The 21,075-nt window shown below is 37.9% G+C and overlaps 1 protein-coding gene across 3 annotated transcripts in view; it reads left to right on the forward strand.

The window, feature by feature from the left end:
• LOC124147160 (mucin-2-like) overlaps window positions 1-21,075 on the forward strand; it is a 125,289-nt gene that overhangs the window by 98,694 nt on the left and 5,520 nt on the right. For 2 of the 3 annotated variants that reach the window (XM_046517772.2, XM_048396117.1), the window contains exons 3-9: window positions 8,066-8,506; window positions 8,669-11,191; window positions 11,469-11,657; window positions 13,584-13,739; window positions 13,880-14,247; window positions 14,791-14,884; window positions 15,254-15,333. In XM_046517772.2, coding sequence (XP_046373728.2) covers window positions 8,066-8,506; window positions 8,669-11,191; window positions 11,469-11,657; window positions 13,584-13,739; window positions 13,880-14,247; window positions 14,791-14,884; window positions 15,254-15,333 — 3,851 coding nt within the window. The remainder of the gene's footprint in view (window positions 1-8,065; window positions 8,507-8,668; window positions 11,192-11,468; window positions 11,658-13,583; window positions 13,740-13,879; window positions 14,248-14,790; window positions 14,885-15,253; window positions 15,334-21,075) is intronic. The other variant, XM_048396118.1, reaches the window with a different exon arrangement.

A 21,075-nucleotide genomic window follows, 5' to 3' on the forward strand; every position in this document is an offset into this window, starting at 1 on the left:
GTAGTCGGACTGCGTCAGCCGCTCACCTACAGATGACGCTCCCTTGTTCGCCAATATTATGTTCCCTGCAGAAAGAGCATGAGTATCAGAATTTTGTGAGAAATGGATCAACAAAAAACACCGGTGATGACTCAAAGCACTACATGGTGGAACACATTTTATAAGGGGCAGAATGATATGGGTAAATCTTTTATTTCAAACTGTGATGACTGGTATTGTTACTGAAAGTTGCATGGTCCATTTTCATTTGGTATATTTAATAAAACAAATTGACAGAATAAAAATAAATAAATCAGATGTAAGAGGAAACGTTGATTTAAAAGTAACATGCCCATTTCTGGTGTCCCCCGCCGTGATATTGCTGGAATAATGCTAAAACCGGCGAATATCACAGAGTCGATTTAAAACTAGCTGAGAATATATAAAAGTCATAAGTATTAGTTATAAAAATATAAAAATGGGCTAGAGATCATCGGTAACTAAAGGGAGATCACCATCCTAGGGACCATGGGGACTTACGGTGCCTTTGCTTCCTGCATGGACCCCAGCAGGATTTATATCATCCCTTCAGTTACTAGCGACAGCGTACCAATAAGCCAAAGATTAAAATGACGAATATTCCACGTTTATAAGCCTGGCATGCAGAAAAATACTTCGAATGATATGGGACTTACATACCCCCTTAGGGGGACAATAATTTTACGCTACTTCAACCCCCCTCGAGGGTACAGCCACTAACAATCTAAGTTATGAATTTGCACTACCAATTTTTAAAACAATACAGTAAATACATCAAAATTTATGAATAAGGTCTATTTCCTTTAAAAAACATACTATTTAATGAGAATGAACTTTACTAAAAAGGTCCTTCACTGTTTTTACACTGAAATATTTATCCCTTGTCATGGAAAAATCAATACAGTCAAGCAGGACATGCTTGACCGTGATTCTTTCATCACAAGGGATACAAAACGGAGGATCCTCACCTTTTAACAAATACTCATGTGTATATCTGCTATGGCCAATACGACATCGTCGCATAATGACCTCTTCAAATCTGGACTGACAAGCCAAGTAGGTGTAACCAATATTTGGTTTAATTTCTTGTAATTTATTGATACCTACTTGGGTGTCCCACTTCTTTCGCATTAGATCACGGATGTAAGATCTAATTATAGGCTTATAATCAGTGTAGGGGATAAGAAGTGGTGTCACAGATTTGTTGAGTGCTGCATTTGCAGCAGCATCAGCCAATGTGTTACCAGTGATACCAACATGGCTTGGTAACCAACAAAAGACGATGTCATATTGGCAAGTCGCAAGATCATTAAATAACTCAAGAATTTCAATTAAAAATGGATGTTTACAGGACATATTTTTAATAGCCTGAAGGCACGAAAGAGAATCTAAAAAAATAATGAATTCTTTATTTTTGGATTTGTTCTTGATATAGTTTAGTGCTGTTAAAATTACGTGTGCTTCCGCTGTGAATATGGGACTATTGTCGGGTAATCGTGAAGATACTGTTCTGAATCCAATGACGGTGGCACTAGCAACTGCGCCCCCTCCTTTGGATCCATCTGTAAATATAGATTTATAAGTGTCTTAAGTGTTTCGTAATTGATTGTATTCTTGTTTATAAATTAGTGGATTTGTATCAGATTTCTTAAGTCTATTTAATATGAGGTCTATATTTGGCCTTACCATTTGCCAAGGAGGGGATGAAAAAAGTTGTGTGGGAGCTATATCCTGAAAGTTAATGGTCGCAGCAGAAACGACTGATTTAATTCTTATTCCTAGTGATGGATCAAGAGATTTTTTCTTATTGTAAATATCTTCGTAAATAGGATTAAATACGCAATTAAAAGCTGGATTTAACTGATTGGAATATAATTTAGTGATGTACTGTAAAGATAGTTTCAGACGGCGTTGTTAAAGAGAAGGCTCAACCGCTTCAACAGACAGACTTGGAATAGGAGAAGTGCGAAAGGCTCCAAGGCAAAGCCTCAGTCCTTGGTGATGGATAGTATCAAGTTTTTTAAAATTACTTTTACAGGCTCCACCATAGACGATGGAGCCGTTATCAAGTTTTGAACGGATCAGTGACCTGTATAAGTGTAAGAGGGTTGTCTGATCCCCTCCCCACTTTGAATTAGATACAACTTTCAACAAATCCTGTGCCTTCAGACATTTAAGTGATTTAATGTGTGGTAAGAAAGTTAAATGGCTATCAAATATGAGTTCAAAGAATTTGGCCTCTTTTACAACTTTGATAGGGGTGCCATTCAAAAATATTTCAGGGTCTTGATGCGGCTTATATTTTCTGCAGAAGTGTATAACAGTTGGTTTTAGATTTAGAAAATTTAAACCCGTTTTCGACAGATCACTTTTGAATTTTATTTAGACAGATTTGTCACTGCCTCTCTATGGTATGCATATTTTTACCACAACAAGATAGATTAAAATCATCCACGAACAGTGATCCATCCACAGAATCACTTAAAACCTTGGACAGACTCTGTATTTTAATACTAAACAAGGTAACAGACAAAATACTGCCTTGTGGGACACCCTGATCCTGATTATAATGATCAGACAGGGTGGTACCAACTCGGACTTGAAATTGTCTATCTGTTAAAATTGTGATATAAAATGAGGTAAACGACCTCTCAAAACAAAATCATGTAAATCCTTTAAAATGCCTTCCAAGTAGTATCGTATGCTTTCTCAAGATCAAAGAAAATTGATAACACTTGTTGTTTTATTTACAATAGCATTTTTCACAAAGGCTTCTAATCATACTAAATGGTCGATAGTACTTCGATTTTTTCGGAAACCACATTTGATATTTGTAATTAGATTATTGGTTTCCAGATACCAAATAAATCTATTATTCACCATTCGTTCCATGGTTTTACACACGCAACTTGTTAAGGATATAGGTCGATAGTTAGAGGGATCTGTAAGATCCCGGTCAGGCTTTGGTATTTTGACTACAATAGCATTATGCCATGAAGGAGGAAAATTCCCTGATATTTGATCAAATATATCTAAAAGTGTCTCCAGACATGAATCAGGTAAATGTTTTAAAAGCTGGTAGTGTATGTTATCTGTTCCCGTTGTTGTGTCATGAGCTTGCCCAAGGGCGGTATGTAGGTCATGTAATGAGAAGACTTTATTATAGTCTTCACCATTATCAGAAGTGAAATTTACTTTTACCTTTTCCTGTTGTTTCTTAAATTTGTGAAACTCCGGGACATAATTAGATGTTGAACAAAGTTAAGCTAACGTTTCTCCAAGCTTATTTGCAATATCGGTTTTATCCGTTAATAACGTGTCACTTTCTTTAAGATGGTGAACAGATGATTTTTAACCCTTGCCTTTTATTTGTTGTACCATATTCCACACCTTGGATATGGGCGTGCGGGATTTTATTTTGGCGAAATGGTTCCTCCAAGACTGACGCTTATTTTGTTTTAAAGCACGTCGTGCCTTGGCATTTGTAATTTTAACCTTATCTAGATTATGGACTGTAGGATGGCGGCGGAAATACTTTTCCGCTTTCTTCCTATATTTTCTTGCCTGTTTGCATTCCTTGTTAAACCATGGTTTACGAATATGTGGAATTGCGGAGGATTTTGGAATTGCTTCATCAGCAATTTCATTCAGCATGTCCGAAAACAACTGTATCGGATCTTTAACATGTTGTTAATTTTTCAGTTGATAATAATTCATATAATGACCAATCAGCCTTTGTAAAATTCCACCGTGTTGTTGTTGGTGGACGGTCAGTAGGGTTAACAGTTTTAAGGATTGTAGGGAAATGGTCACTCCCGCAAAAGGTCATCATGAACTGACCATTCGAATTCGCTGTAAAGGTTTGAATCTGTGATTGACAGATCCAGTGCTGAATATGTACCTGTAGCAATAAGTGTTTGAATCGTCATAAGATATGCAGATTGTTGTCAGAAATAAAGTCTTCAAGCACTTTTCCCTTACTGTTTGTATTTGGACTTCCCCATAGAGGGTTATGCCCATTTAAATCGCCCATGATGATACAGGGCTTCGGTAACTGATCATAAAGATTCTGAAGATCAGCCTGCTGAAGGGTATTTGAAGGAGGAATATACAAGGAGGACAAAGTAAGTGCAATGTGCAATGTAAGTCGGACAGCTACAGCTTGAAGATTTGTATTGAAGGGAACAGTGCTATGGATGATGCCTTGCCTGATCAATATTGTAGAACCTCCAGTAGCTTTATCCCCTTATATTGCCTTAAATCAAATATATCGTTGTGCTTAAGATAAGTCTCTTGGAGACACAGTGCTGATGGTGTTAAGTCCTGAATTAGCAATTGTATCTCATTAAAAAAAATCCTGAGTCCTCTGCAATTCCACTGAATCAAATGAGGCATTTGAGTCATGGTGGCTCAATAGGTGACCTCACACGCGAGCGTGAAGAACTCCTAGCTCTGGCCTGTGAAGACGGAGTTTTCAATAATTGGTAAAGCTTGTGAATCAGTCTGTGATTCTGAAGATGATGTACAGGGCTGACAATCTGATTTGTTGGGCAGAATGACAGATGTTGTTTCAACTGGTTGAACGGAGTGAACCCATGTCAACTCTGTCTGACATTCTATGGATGAAGTGGCAACAGAACGAGACACTGCAGCAAAATACGTTAAAGTTGATGGCAACTGATTAGCTACTTGCTTTTTGGCTTCCAGATATGAAATATTGTTTTGATGTTTGAGTTTTAATATCTGGGATTCAGTTTTCCATAGTTGACAGGACTTGGACCAGGCTTCAGGTTGGCCATTACAGTTGGCACACCTGACATCTGCCCTACATTCAGTGCTGTCATGTTTACCATCACAACGCTGGCAAACTTGATGTCGACCACAGGATTTGGAACCATGGCCAAACTTTTGGCAAGTATAACATTGGATTGGATTGGGGACATACACCTCCACTCCGATATTAACATAACCAGCTTAAATTGAACGAGGGATACTTGGTCTATCAAATGTAAAGAGACAGGTGTTCAGGGGAGTGATAACACCATTGACCTTTTTGGTGAAACGTTTAACAGCTGTCACCGTTTGTTCCTTGAACTCTGTAACAATTTCTTGTTCAGACATGTCCGAAAGGCATCGAGCTCTGTCTCGAACAATGCCTCTACTGGAGTTTAAAGTCTTGTATGCTGAAACAGCAACCTCAACATTAGCAAACTGACTGATCGACAAGAGATTTAGAGATTGCTGTTTCTTCAGACACTCAACAAGAATAGAACCACTACGGAGACGAGTGACATTTTTCACTTCTCCACAATGTCCGTTAATAGCCTTTGAAATAGCAAACGGATTCAATTTTAAAGGTAGTTTGTCAGCAGCCTCGATCACCAGGAATCAGGACCATGAATCATATTTGTTGGGAAAGTTCCCAGAATCATCATCTTCAAGACGTTTTTTTTTGTCGTTGCGAATTGAACCAGGTAGTTGGGTAGACATGGTGAAAGAAAAGTGTTTCAGCATACCTGCTCCCCACCCACCATGGAGTGTCAACAAGGACAGTGTTGTAGCGCATCGGATTTCCAGCATGCAAACACCAGGGATACAGGGATGTAATACTCCAGCAAATATGACTTGAATAGCTATATTTGTCTACCAGATGTAGTGCCAGGCTGGCTCAGTCCATGACAAAAAAGTGGAGACATATAGAATACAGAGGTCAACATCACCAGATTGGCCCATGAGCCACCGCCTTCTGGCGTAAGACTCTAGGCAATTTATTCCATCCAAAATTGTGAATTCATACAAGTAATGCATGACCAAGTCCAAAATACACATTACAAACACAGGTGTGCATATACAATATTACGCACAGGGCTTGGCGTGACCAGCCGATTGATAGAACCGGGCCCATTCTACCACCCGTCTAGGTGAAGTTAGGGTCGAAGTGGTGTGTTGGGCAAAAGGAACACTGGTTCCTGGTTCCTGGTTCCAGTGCCCTCAACCACCGGTTCCTGGTTCCAGTGTCCTCAACCACCAGACTACCTTTCTCCACCGACACAGGGGCGCAACCCACGGCAAACAGGTTGCCCAATTCGGTCGCCTTTTACGACCAGCAATGAAACAGTGCTGTGGAAACATTCTGCTCCGGTTCCACACGGGGGGAGAGCTATTAGCGTTACCCAGCACTCACCACGGGGAGGTTGCTCTTCACGAGTGCCCGATCTCAAAGAAAGAACGCACGACAACAAACACCAAACAACAAACATTCTAACCTCTTTCTAGCAGAGCAGCTTTTTTTTTTACCTCAGACTAGTTTGAATTGGATTGTAAACGTGGCAAATGGAACCTGCATGTGCTTCCCGCTTCTAAGTCTGTTGGTTCACCTGACAAGGGACTATTCAAATGACATATTCGTCTATTTGTCTGATATTTTTATGTCTAAGAATTTGAAATATTTGATATAGTAATTGGATTTCTGTAAATGTTGGATCCCTTTTCCATCAATGGGTTTGTCAACACCTTTTGGGATGAATGTTTTGTGCCGGGCGTGGTGTGATCTGTCCAACCACTGGACTGCTAGTTATAACATGAGGATGTTCTTGGATGATGAAGCTCATTCTGTTTTGTCAGATGATTGGAGGGAAGCTGGGAATAAGTAACCTCCCCCCATAAAGAGTTCATACCGAATAAACTAATCTTATTTAAGCCAAAAGGAAAAGATTCTCATTTATATGGGATAACGGGATAGCACATGGTTGAAGCACATGGTTATTGGTGTGCTCAGTAAATGTAACACAAATGTGTGAACTGGCAAATATTTAGAAATAACAGTTTAAATTAAAGCTGCAAGCAGCAATGACGGGCTGCAAGTAACACATGTTCGAATCCACAAAGGGTTTGTTTGTACCAACTCTGTCAAAAGATAGTCACCGTTTGCAGGACATCGCCGCTACAAAAGTAGCGTGTTCCAGGGGTGTCTCAAATATTAATCAAATATTACCATCAAGCGGTGTTCATTTTAGCATGCAAACAAGAACATAAATGAGATGCATATGGCACAATATGTTTATGTAAACTTGCAATAGTTTCTGTCAACATCCTTACAAAATATGATCTTTAAAGTAAAATTTCGGTGAAAAAAATGATCAAAATCAAAATCCATTATGGCCGCAACTAAAAAAGGATATCCCAAATCGGTAAAGACAATTTGTTGCGTTGTGTATGGAGACAATTCTCAAAAAGTTTGAATACATTTCATGCAGGGGATTTAGAGGCGTAGGGATTTGAAGAAAAAAACCTGTGAAAACCTTGAATCCAATATGGCTGTCAAACCAAGAAACCAATGACCAAAGTCAGAGAACAAATAATGAAAAGTTAAAATACCCTTTCTATGAATGTATTTGTTTCTAGAACAGGATGGAAAAAGATAAGAATACTGAATTATTCTCACCTGGAAATAAGAGACCTTCCTCAATAAAAAGTGACAAATGCTGAGAAAGGAAGTTGCAAGAAGTTGATAAAAAAGTTATTGACTTTGCTTCCATGCTATGGCAACCAACTTTGCTGTTTGACCCTGGGTTTGGTTTTGCCCTTAGTATGGAAAATCTGTGCTTCACCGGCAGTACCAAAAGTGTGGGATAAATTGACAAAGGGTTCACAATTTCCTTGTCATAAATCTTGTAAATCCAATATCCCCTACTTTTTGAATAGTATAGATAGGGGAAGTCGAGATTAAGCTGGAGAAATCACAGAGGCTGCAAAAGGGTACCAAGGTTGATGTTAGTTGGCTGACATTCTGTAGAGGACAACATATAATAAACACAACATGAAGTTATAATGAATACTAGGGGGTTATGAGAGGGTGGCACTTATGTGGCTAACTCATTCAGAGTGAGCACCATAACCCGGCTACACTGTGATAAACCAATAAAAAAACGTACAATGTTGTGCTGTACATGCTGGTATCATTCGATCACTATTTTATTCACATTATGATGTAATGTTGATTATCAGGTTATGTTATGATTATAATAATATACCACTTTGTCAACAGGAACTCCAGTTGACAAAGCATCTTACTTGTGGCAGGCTCACAATGGCGGTGGTTATGATACTTTGAGCAACCAGGTAATTAACCTTCCAAGTGGTCCAAATTTAGGATACGAGGCGAACAGTAATTCCCAAGTGAACATGATATTGAACCTTGCTGATAATACAGATAATGTTGTAAATTCTGAAGGAATGACGAACGCAGGCAATAGCTACAATGTGCTTAGTTTACTTGGAGGTGGAAATCAAGATGGAGAGGTCCAATCATTGGATACAGTGGTATCGTCTGGTCAAACACAATTGACAGACATCAGAACAACTCAAACTGCCCAAATTGTACTGACAACTAGACTTGAAACTTCAAGTAACAAGGAATACAGAACTGAATCCACGAAAGTCCCAGATATGTCTCCACAGAACACGACTACAAAACTAACAGAAGCAGGTACTACTACAATCTATTTGTTCTCGTGTTCTAAGATTAATGAACAGCAAGATATGTCAAAATAATACTCATATCGTAACCTTTTCAGAATTTTAGAAGTTTATTTTTACTGATAAAAGAAACAAAAACATTGTGCAATTTAAAATGTCAAAACATTTTCAGGGAAAGCGGAATTACTTCCATCAACCACTTTCAATGTGACAGCTTCAACGACAAGTTTACCTCGTGGTAGATTTGGATCAGCCTCACTATCCAGAGTAAATGCTACTTCTTTAAATAACACAACAAAAGCAGACACCCCACATGCCCTGGTAAGACTGTTACCAAACACGACAACTTCAGGTAAATTAATCTCAGACAGTGGCATAGTGAGTACTCACGTGCCCAGTGATACAACCATATCAAGTGCCAAAGGCTCTGCCACTGCGACACCTAAAATCACCGCAGGGGAAAGTCCTATTTTCAAAGCCGCATCCAAACCATGGTCGGGTCAAACAAACACTACTGCGGCAAAACAAAAACACACATCAGCTACGATTGTCACTACAAAATCTTCTAGTATTTGGAGAACGCCTACTCTTTCTCCCATAAAACAGAACACCAGTACCAAATATACAATAACAACTGCTATTACGCCCATTGCAGTACACACATCGTCAATCATAACGACCACACACACCACTACCGCAACCCCTTATATAACTACACACCTAGTAAATTCATTTACCAACATATTGCTAACATCATCCCCACCTCCCACAATGTTTGATAAACATATCATTAACAACAATCACCCAAGGACATTTGATACAACATCTACAGCATCTCCACTGAATACAACCATCCAATCTAGGTCATTTGTTACTACATATTCACCCACAAATCCAGTATCCACGGAGGCTTCACTTAATACTATTTTATCTGGAAGTACCTTTTCTAAAACAACACAGTCTAAGACTATAACTAGCTCTACCACTTCGACCTCAACCACAACAACGTTATCACCTGCAACTATCCACTTACCTACAATTATATCAACAATTACAACAGCTTCATCACCTACAACGATACCAAAAACACAAACAACTAATACAACCCCATTTACAGCTACATTCACCCCATCTACAACTATTATACCCCAATCAACCACACACTTACCTACAATCATATCAACAATTACAACAGCTTCATCACCTACAACGATACCTAAAACCCAAACATATAATACAACCCCATTCACAGCTAAATTCACCCCATCTACAACTATTATACCCCAATCAACCACACACTTACCTACAATCATATCAACAATTACAACAGCTTCATCACCTACAACGATACCTAAAACCCAAACATCTAATACAACCCAATTTACAGCTAAATTCACCCCATCTGCAACTATTATACCCCAATCAACCACACACTTACCTACAATCATATCAACAATTACAACAGCTTCATCACCTACAACGATACCTAAAACCCAAACAACTAATACAACCCCATTTACAGCTACATTCACCCCATCTACAACTATTATACCCCAATCAACCACACACTTACCTACAATTATATCAACAATTACAACAGCTTCATCACCTACAACGATACCAAAAACACAAACAACTAATACAACCCCATTTACAGCTACATTCACCCCATCTACAACTATTATACCCCAATCAACCACACACTTACCTACAGTCATATCAACAATTACAACAGCTTCATCACCTACAACGATACCTAAAACCCAAACATCTAATACAACCCCATTCACAGCTAAATTCACCCCATCTACAACTATTATACCCCAATCAACCACACACTTACCTACAGTCATATCAACAATTACAACAGCTTCATCACCTACAACGATACCTAAAACCCAAACATCTAATACAACCCAATTTACAGCTACATTCACCCCATCTACAACTATTATACCCCAATCAACCACACACTTAACTACAATCATATCAACAATTACAACAGCTTCATCACCTAAAACGATACCTAAAACCCAAACATCTAATACAACCCAATTTACAGCTACATTCACCCCATCTACAACTATTATACCCCAATCAACCACACACTTACCTACAATCATATCAACAATTACAACAGCTTTATCACCTACAACGATACCTAAAAGCCAAACTACAACCACCCCGTTTACAACTTCAACATCCCTGCCAGCCACAGCAATACCTAAAACTCATTCTATCACTTCAGCAACCCCATTCACAGTCACCCAATCGAATACAATCCGATCTCCACCAACAACCACTATAACATCATCTACAACTACGATAAGCCCATCGACCACAAAATTACCTACAACCCCATCGGCCACTAGAGAGACCCCATCCACATCAACAATAACATCGTCGACCATAACGTATTCCACAACACTGTCGACAACTACATACAATCCTATTACAACAGTCCATTCAACCGTTGCATTATCTACATCTAGAAGTACACCTTCATTATCTACAACTCCGTCAACAACTGTGACCGCAAGACCAACACCCCTTGTCCGTACTTCTCCAAAGATGCCAATGAAATCGAAGCCACAAGCCCCTTCTAATACGCCTACAAAAATGGACACAACAACCGATGACTTGATTTCTACAACAAGTCATGAAACTATCGAGGAGAAATTGCTGAATATTTCAGGTATAATTTCACAGCCTCAATTTGTGAATCCGATCGTTCTTGGTTATCCCTTTATCAAATAACTTATTTGATTGTGTTTTCGTCATCCATGATAATCAGGTGTACTTTATTTTGTATATATTACTTGAATAATGTCTTTTATCTTCCGGTAACCCTTTGGAAATCGGCATATTAGCTCTAACGCCCTTGCATAACACGTTGATGTTCACATTTCGTCTTTTGTGCCATATACACATAATTTTACGTTCGGTAATTAATTCACATACTGTGTTTTTAGAACGTTGTACAAACGCTTCAGGCACGTCGTTTCCATATGAGAACAACTGTCGTGCTTACTGGCAATGTGAAAATGAGAAACCAGTTATGAAGTGCTGCCCGAACAAAGCGACCTTCACGTGGAACCATGGCTGTATTCCTAATCCTTCCTGTAACCCAGAATGCGACCCTGGGTATGATATATCTTCCAGTAAGTTCGTTACCAATATAAATCTATGTATTAATAGTGCGTTAAAATATGAAGGAAGCGAAATCTAATATCATAGGGTATTTTAATGTAACGAAAACGCACATGATATGTGTACATGACATCATAATGCAAATGAGTAAAGTACTTTAGAGTTAGATGTCTCTTTGTGATCTGCTTGCTACTTTTTATTCCCTACTGAGAGTGGGGTGGGGTATAGGAATGGATGGGTTCCGTGATTAATACATGAATTTTGTTGTTTTCAAATAATGTTTTGATCATTGGAATTATCGGCTAAAAACGAAAATTAGAATGTATATTTCCCTGATATATTGCAAATTATGCAGAGATCTTGTGAAAAAAATATGTTAACCCTTATGATGACAAACATTCATCAGTTCATTTTCTTAAGTGAACCCACGTTTGGCTCTATGGGTTGTTTAATGAATAACACCAACGTTCATTACGTTGTAATATATACACAGAATTACCAAACGAAAAAATAACGTCGTTTTACCAAAATGGCACCTCTACAATCTTAACAAGATGTGAACATACTTTAGAAATATACCGAAGGAACAGTTTAAGTGGATCTGAACAATCCTATTTCGTAAACTGGTTTGCCTGCTCTTGAGCGCTGTCTTCTTTATCTCCTATTATGTCTATCAACCTTGCCTTGATTTCTCTGAACTAAAAAATGTTGCTGTTACTGCTTTGCCCCATTTCAGTCAAATTTAATCTGGATCTCACTCTCTATATATATTTCTTCCAATTCTTATTTCGACTTATCATTCATATTGATCTGTCTTGCATATGAGTTGATCTTCAAGTACTGCCGTCGTCTGTACCAGATCACTTTATTGAATCCACTATTTGGTCTGTAATTTAGAGTGTTCATTTTTTTATGATTTTAATGCGAAATTTGATCAAGTCCCAAATCATGAGATCATTTGATAGATCTTCATTATATCACTACATAACAACTGTTGTATCTATTTCGTAATGAGTCAATAAGGAGAGAATATTTGAACTTCAAAGTATCATGATTTGTCAACAACAACAAAATAACGACACACAGGCAATATTCCATATAGTAAGTAGAACAAAGTATACATTTATGAAAAACCTGTTGTTTATGAACAGTGCGATAACCAAGTAGTGTGTAGAGTAAATCCTGAGAGCATGTGAAGAGACTTAAGGTTTGGCTTTACATCAACTGAAATAAGTAATGTCCGGGGGCGAGCTGGAATTTGTTGCTTCTCCGGGTGTAACATTTCTTATTTGGACTCCATTGCCTTAAAATATAAAGTCAAAGTCAAAGAATTGGATCAAATCATGTAGCTTCCTATATTAATATTCTTCACTAATACAGGACGCAAAGAATTGTTTTTAGATATTTGGAAGACATGGCCGAACGATTGTTTTCAGATCATATTTTGTTTGGGTAAATGGAAAGGTCGGGCCCGTATCAGTTTTATCTATTTCGTATTTGTATATGTTTCAACAGTGTATATGAAAATCTTCAGGCATAGGACCCTTTCAGAACATACATAACACAAATGGACAAATGTCGTAAGAGGAAACTAACAGGAACGGGTGGCCAGGCTCGCTAAATTGGTTGAAGTATACCAACGTGTCCTGTTTGTGAAGATCGATGATCATGATGTCTATTGTCTGGTACAGACTCGATTATTTACATACCACCGTCTTACGGATGGAATATTGCTCAGTGCGGCCTTAAAAAAACACACCAAAAAACCCAGATGGGTTTAGTCCGTCCTGAATAAGATATAGTGAACAAAATCAACTGGTTACTAACAAAGTGATGAATGAACAAATTCGGAAACCACCGATATCGTATATTACAGTATTTGTTTTATTCATATTATGTCTTTTCAGAATGTTGCATTAAACATTATATGTTATCAGTGTGTGACGACAGACTGAAAGTCGATGGCAATTTCCACTATTATTATCGCATGGTGCATAAGTTGGCCATCATCCGTCCGTGTCCAGATGGGACCATATTCAGGGAGGAACTATGTCGTTGCGACTATCCCCCAACGGGATTCCAGGATCACCCAGGTAAAACAGTTTCAAGATTGTATAAGATCAATTAAATACATGTACACATTAAACAGTTTTGTTCGTTCGTCATACTGTATCCTCTGGCTTATAATATTTACATTTCTCTTTAGAAATTTAAATTCAAATTCTGTTTTCAGCATGCCATCCTAAATTTGAAATGACCTTTGATGGTGACAGCCCATTCGAAGACATAAGTAGTTCTGGCAACGACTTCGAAATGTTTCATATTCAGCCTACAGCATACGGAACGGGTCAGTTTTATGACAAAAGCATGATGATCATCAAACGTTTGAATGGCACAACGATGGGGTACAAATTTGCTGTCCACTTAAAGTTTTTCGCTCGTGAAGGATCCGACAGAATGGTACTGTTGTCAGATTGTCTTCATGGGAATGACGTTGAGAGTGCTTCGGTTGACATCAGGTTGCATACCAGTGATGGTACGGTTGTCTTTAGAGTGCACACATACAGTTCGCCATTGTGGCATGTTCAGATTCCTTACAAAGTAAGTGAAGTAAAACATAACGCCCAAAGATTTGATAAGTTATGAATTAATCAATCTATTTTAAGTGACTTCTTTTCACTAATGTAAATAGGCAAGAGTTTAAAGTGACGTTGTGATGGTCAACAAGGCAAATGCCTCTGTAATATTTAAGCTTATATAGTGCAGGGTTGATTTAAGAATATTTCTATTAAAGAGTTCTTTCCATAACAACTGAAACCGTCGCATGGCGTCACAATCAGTGTAACTTCGTTCTCCCTGACGATACAAATGAAACATATTGGAACGTTGTGTTTTGAAGATTAAACGTATACCTTGTTTTTGTTTATATCCTTTTTGCCAAATCAGTACGTTTGTATTTACCCTAAACTTAAATGTTCTTTAACGGTCATTCTCCTCCAATTAACTGTATGTTCAAAAATGAATTATTTAGATGTTTAAGAATTTCTTTAAAAGACATCCTTCGAATATTGAAAGTGGATACACATGTACGCTAGGCTTTGGTTACATGTTTGTTGTGTATGTTTGTATGTGTTTTCAAACTAGAGAAACGAGTGGAACATGGTCAGTTTAATCTACGAGGGCACCAAAGTAAAAGCGTCTGTGAACAAGAGTCAAAAGACAAACCCAGTTTTTTTCGGTAGGTCTTTTAATGTATTTAACATCATCAGACTTTTCCGACTTGTTTTTTACTGCTTACTTACCCAGACCGTCACTGGACATCGAAATGTAGAAGCGCGCTCACCACAGATCCATGAGTCCATGAGTGACAGGTTATAAGAAACCACAAATGTATATTGGTATCTAACAGATCAAAGTACATAATAACATTAAAGGTTAATGCTAAATATGAATTCGTCATATCATTTATAGTAAATATTTGATTTATTAAAATATGAAAGACGAACCTTAAATTATCAAAATTGGTTTCTTCTGCTTGTATTAATTAAGCATGGTCAATATATGAATTTCACTACCTTTCAATCTGAATTGTTTCGTGTTGTTTCAGGTAGTCTGAGGAGGAAGCAAGCAGGGCTTGTGATAGGCAAATGCAGCGACAGTGATGGTTTTACTGGAGAAATAGACAGTGTAAGTTTGACATTACATTCACTGCTCACATGAAATGATCGTTATTACTTTAAACAAAACCTCTCTTTTACCACGAACACGTAACCATACATATTTAAGCTCACCAAACTGAACATCAACTGAGCTTATGTCATTGTTTGTCAATCTTCGTCTGCGACCTTAAACATCTACCCAAGAACCGTTGAAGCATTGGGAAGTTGAACCTTTGTTATTTGGTCCCACCTTTGATGATACGTTTTGAAGCTGTTCCAATTCGTGTTTCTGGCATTTTCAGAGTACTTGTATTTTAAAACTTATTCTCCAAACAACTAGGGGATCTTGAAATATAGATGTGATCGGTCGTCAGAAGAAAGATCATTATCGAAATAATGACTGCAGGACATAGAACGGTTTCGTAACAAAACGCTAAGGCCCCAAAGCATCCGCAACATTGCACGTGGACCATACAATTCCTCCACTCATGGGCTTTTGGGATCATACATGATTTTGTCACTTCAATGAAAGGTCGGCAAATCACTCTGAAAATTAATATTACTGATTTTTATTATCCACGGTAACACGCAAGCTCTCTACTCTTGCTTTAATGCACTATTTACGATCAGATTGGGCTGTCTGTATGCTTCAAACTAATAGAACTCGGCGAGATATGTTCAAGGTGTCTCAGAATGTGATTTGCAGACTATGGAACAGGTTTCTGCGGACACAAAATGTTAATGATTGGCCCCGCACTGGGCGCCTAAGACGGAAAACGAAGTTCAAAGGTCGATGTATAAAACAAAACAGGCTGTTAGAAATTCCAAACAGAAATTGTCGACCACGTGCTGTATCACCGTTAATAAATCGACACATTCTAGCCAAACGCCAAGGATGTTCAAACCGCTGAAACTTGGAAATCGCAGATGGTCTCGTGTTATGTTTTCAGATGAATCTGAGTCACTCTCAATTATACTGACGTCAATAGTTGTACCCTTTCCGCACCATGCTGGTCCACGTTTTGCTTTAATCACGATAACCTTCGTACTCACCGAGCACGTATCGTAACTGCCTACCATGCCCTACATGCCTCTGGGTATAAACGAATGTGTAAACAATCCTGGGGCATGACCTATTATTGATTAAGTTATCTGAAACGTTTATTTGTTTACTACACACTACTGTTGTCTTTGTTGGATGTTTGCACCCTCACAATACACCGCCGAAATGTTCTGTTAATGGTCATGTTACACCTAGTCCTTCCTATTTCTCATCTACCCATTACCGTAACCCGTATTTCTGTAATCATTTGTTGTCTTCAAATATCCACTACTTCTTTTAAGACTATATCTAATATTAAACGAGCAAAACAAAGCATAACAGAGCAAAACAGAAAGTATTCCAAACGGTTCACCCTATACCAATGAAATCACTCCATGCATCATAGTGAGTGAGTGAGCGAGTGAGTTAATGCTTTACGTCACATCAGCAATATTTCAGCCATATCGTGACGAGAAATTATACATTTTTAATACATATATTTAAACTAAATAAAAACCTGCCATCGATAGACAGTAAAATTACTAGAACATCACAGATAAATATTTAAAACTAGCATACAACTATAAAAAGATATCACTATAAGTAACGGTACAATATAAAAACGGGCTATAGATCGCCAGCAGCTGAAGGTAGATCACCATGCTGGGGTCCATGGGGACTTACAGTACTTTTCCCATGCATCATAGAATGCTGTCACCAGTGTACCTTGTTCGAAAATAAATAATTAATGTAACACGTGCATTCTATTTGAATATAGTTTTTAGATATTCGTCGTGCCTGACTGAACACTTCAATAGCTATTATGGCCATAACTGAATAACATGATTGCAACAAGCAAATGACATTAGTTCAGAACCTGATGACATGCGTAATTTTACTACATATTATATTCTGTTTCCTTTTCACAAGTGTCATGTTATTGTTGTTGTTACAAAATCCCATTCGAACAATGATGGCACAGAATGACCATTTGTTCACTGTAAACATGTCACATTAACAGGTAACATAACATCTACCTATCAGAAGACAACTTGTCTCCATCAGTGAGCTGGGAAAAATATAACTCCTTCGAGATATCTGTCCTGTCGAACCCTGATCTTCTATAAACTGTACCCCTCCTTTAACTTCCTACACATGAGTGAGTTAAGATTTATAGTCACATCGGCAATATTTCAGCCATATCGTGACTAAATCAAGTTGTACATTAATAATACATAAGTATAGACATTAAAATCTGTCGACAAAGGACAGTAAAAACACTAGACTATCACAGATGTAGACTTAAAACTAGCACATCATCATAAAATTTGAACAATTCATAACAGTACACAATAGTGAGTGAGTGAGTTTATGCTTTACGTCACATCGGCAATATTTCAGCCGTATCGTGACGAGAAATGATTCATTTTTAATACATATATTTAAACTAAATAAAAACCTGTCATCGATTGACAGTAAAATTACTAGAATATCACAGATTAATATTTAAAACTAGCATACAACTTTAAAAGGATATCACTATAAGCAACGGTACAGTATAAAAACGGGCTATAGATCGCCATCAGCTTAAGGTAGATTACCATTTGACTTACAGTACTTTTGCTACCTGCATGGACCCAAGCCGGATTAACATCATCCCTTCAGCTGTTGACGATTATTGACAAGTTTAGCCAAAGTTAAACGAACATATATACTACGAATAAAAACGTGGCTGAAATTAATATACTTTGAAAGGGGACAAACTTTAAAAATGGGCTATAGATCACCAATAACCAAAGGTAGGTCACCATACTAGGTGCCATGGGGACTTACGATACTTCTGCTACCTACATGGTAACCCAGCAAGATTTACACCATCGCTCTGGCTACTTGTGATTGTCAGTAAGTTTATGCCAAATCATTAAAAAAAAAAAAGAATTCTACGATTAAAAACATTGAAAATGAAAAATACTTTGAATGAAATAGGACTTATGTACCCTCTTAGGGGGACAATTATTTTATGTTACTTCAACCCCCTTTGAAGGTACAGCCACTAACAATCACAGTTATATAATCATTTTACCAAATTAAAATCGCATACTTTTTACAATACATTTGATAAAAATGTATCTATTAATTCAATTTCTTTTAATAAACCAATAACTAAATGAGCACTTACATTAAAAAGATCCTTCATAGATTAAACCTGGAAATAATTATCCCTTGTGATGGAAAAATCAATGCAGTCGAGCAGGACATGCTTGACTATGATTCTTTCATCACAAGGGACACAGAATGGAGGATCCTCACGTTTTAACAAATATTCATGAGTATAACGAGAATGGCCAATACGACATCGTCTTAATACGACTTCTTCAAATCTGGACTTACAACCCAAGTAGGTATAACCGATATTTACTTTTATTGCATGTAATTTATTTATACCCACTTGAGTGTCCCACTTCTTCTGCATTAGGTCTTTGAATCTAATAACAGGTTTATAGTCACTGTATGGTAGAAGAAGTGGTGTCACAGATTTGTTGAGAGCTGCCTTTGCTGCAGCATCAGCCATAGTGTTACCCGTGATTCCAACATGACTGGACAACCAGCAAAAGACGATGTCGTATTGGCCAGTAGCAAGGTCATTATATAATTCTAAAATATCTAAAATGAATGGATGACGTGAAGAGCTAGATTTGATTGCCTGTAGACACGATAATGAATCTGAAAAGATGATGAACCGTTTACAACTGGACTGTTTTGGGATATATTCCAAAGCAATTAATATTGCTTTGTCTTCATCGGTGAAAATTGAGCTATGGTCAGGTAAGCGGGATGATGCGGTTTTTGATCCAATCACAGCAGCACTGGAGACTGTGCTACCGTCCTTGGATCCATCTGTAAAAATGGAACGGTGGGATTCATATTATTAATTAAAGTCCACCTCCGATCTGATAAGTTGCCAAGGAGGAGAAGACAAAAGCCTGAAAGGAGAAATATTATCTATATCAATATTGGCAGCTGTGATGTGGGGTTTAATCCGAATGCCTAGTGGTGGGACCAGCTTAGGCTTACTATGAAAAAGTACTTTGTAAAGGGGTTGAAATATACAGTTATATGCAGGGTTTAACGGGTTAGAACGTAATTTTGTGATGTATTGCAGCAATAATTTGATACGCCGTTGCTTCAACGATGGTTCATCAGCTTCTACATATGAGCTATCCACAGGAGACGTTCGAAATGCGCCAAGACATAGTCTTAGGCCCTGATGGTGAATCGAATCTAATTTTTGTAAATTGCTCTTACAGGCTCCACCATAAACGATGGAGCCATACAAGTGTACGAGGGTTGACTGATCACCTCCCCACTTTGTGTTGGCGACAACTTTCAACAAATCTAGAGCCTTCAGGCATTTGGTTTTAAGATAGTTAATATGCGGCTTAAAAGTTAAATGGTGATCGAAAAGGAGACCCAGGAACTTGGCCTCTTTTACAACCTTGATAGGAGTGCCATGTAAAAAGAGCTCTGGATCTTTGTGGTCTTTGTATTTCTACAAAAATGAAGACAATTGGTCTTAGCTTTTGAAAACTAAAAACTATTTTCAAGACACCATTTTTCGATTTTGTTGAGATATAGCTGCAACTGTCTCTCGATGGTACGCAAAACAATTTCACGGCTTGAAATATTAAAATCGTCCACAAAAAGGGAACCATCAATGGAATCATTTAAAACCTTTGACATACCATCAATCTTTAAACTAAACAGAGTTACAGAAAAAAATACTGCCTTGTGGGACTCCCTGATCCTGATTATAATGGTCAGACAGGGTGGACCCTACACGAACCTGAAACTGTCGGTCTGTTAAAATTGGGATATAAATTGAGGCAAACAGCCTCTTAACCCCAAATTATGTAGATCCTTTAAAATACCATGCTTCCAAGTGGTATCGTTTTCTAAATAAAAAAAGATTGAAACTGCATACTGATTATTGACAATTGCATTTTTGACAAAGGATTCAAAACGTACCAGATGGTCAATGGTACTTCTATTTTGACGGAAACCACATTGAATGTTACTTATGAGATTGTTAGTTTCCAAGTACCACACCAGTCGATTATTTACCATACGTTCCATGGTTTTGCACACACAGCTAGTTAATGATATTGGTCGATAATTAGATGCATCACTAAGGTCCCTACCAGGTTTAGGTATGGGAACAACTATTGCGTTATGCCACGAAGGAGGAAAATTCCCTGATGTCCAAACGTGATCAAATATATCAAGAAGTGTCTCTAAACATGAATCAGGCAAATGCTTCAGGAGTTGATAGTGAATATTATCATCTCCCGTTGCAGTATCGTGCGCTTGACCTAGTGCAGTATTTAGCTCGTGGACGAAAATACCTCATTATAATCTTCTCCATTTTGAGAAGTAAAATCAACCCTCTTCTTTTCCTGTTGTTTCTGATATTTTTGAAAGTTGGGATCATAATTTGTCGATGAAGAGTGTTTGGCCAGCGTCTCGCCCAATTTATTAGCAATGTCCAATTTATCTGTTAACAGATGGTCACCTTCCTTGAGATGGTGGACAGTCGATTTTGAGCCTTTACCTTTACTTTTAGCAATCATGTTCCACACCTTGGATATCGGCGTGCGAGAATTTATTTTAGAGACATAATTCCTCCAAGACTTACGCTTATTCTGTTTGAATGTACGGCGTGCCTTGGCA

Source organism: Haliotis rufescens, unplaced genomic scaffold (genome assembly GCF_023055435.1).
Source record: "Haliotis rufescens isolate VD_foot unplaced genomic scaffold, xgHalRufe1.0.p SCAF_15, whole genome shotgun sequence".
NCBI classification, from domain to species: domain Eukaryota; kingdom Metazoa; phylum Mollusca; class Gastropoda; order Lepetellida; family Haliotidae; genus Haliotis; species Haliotis rufescens.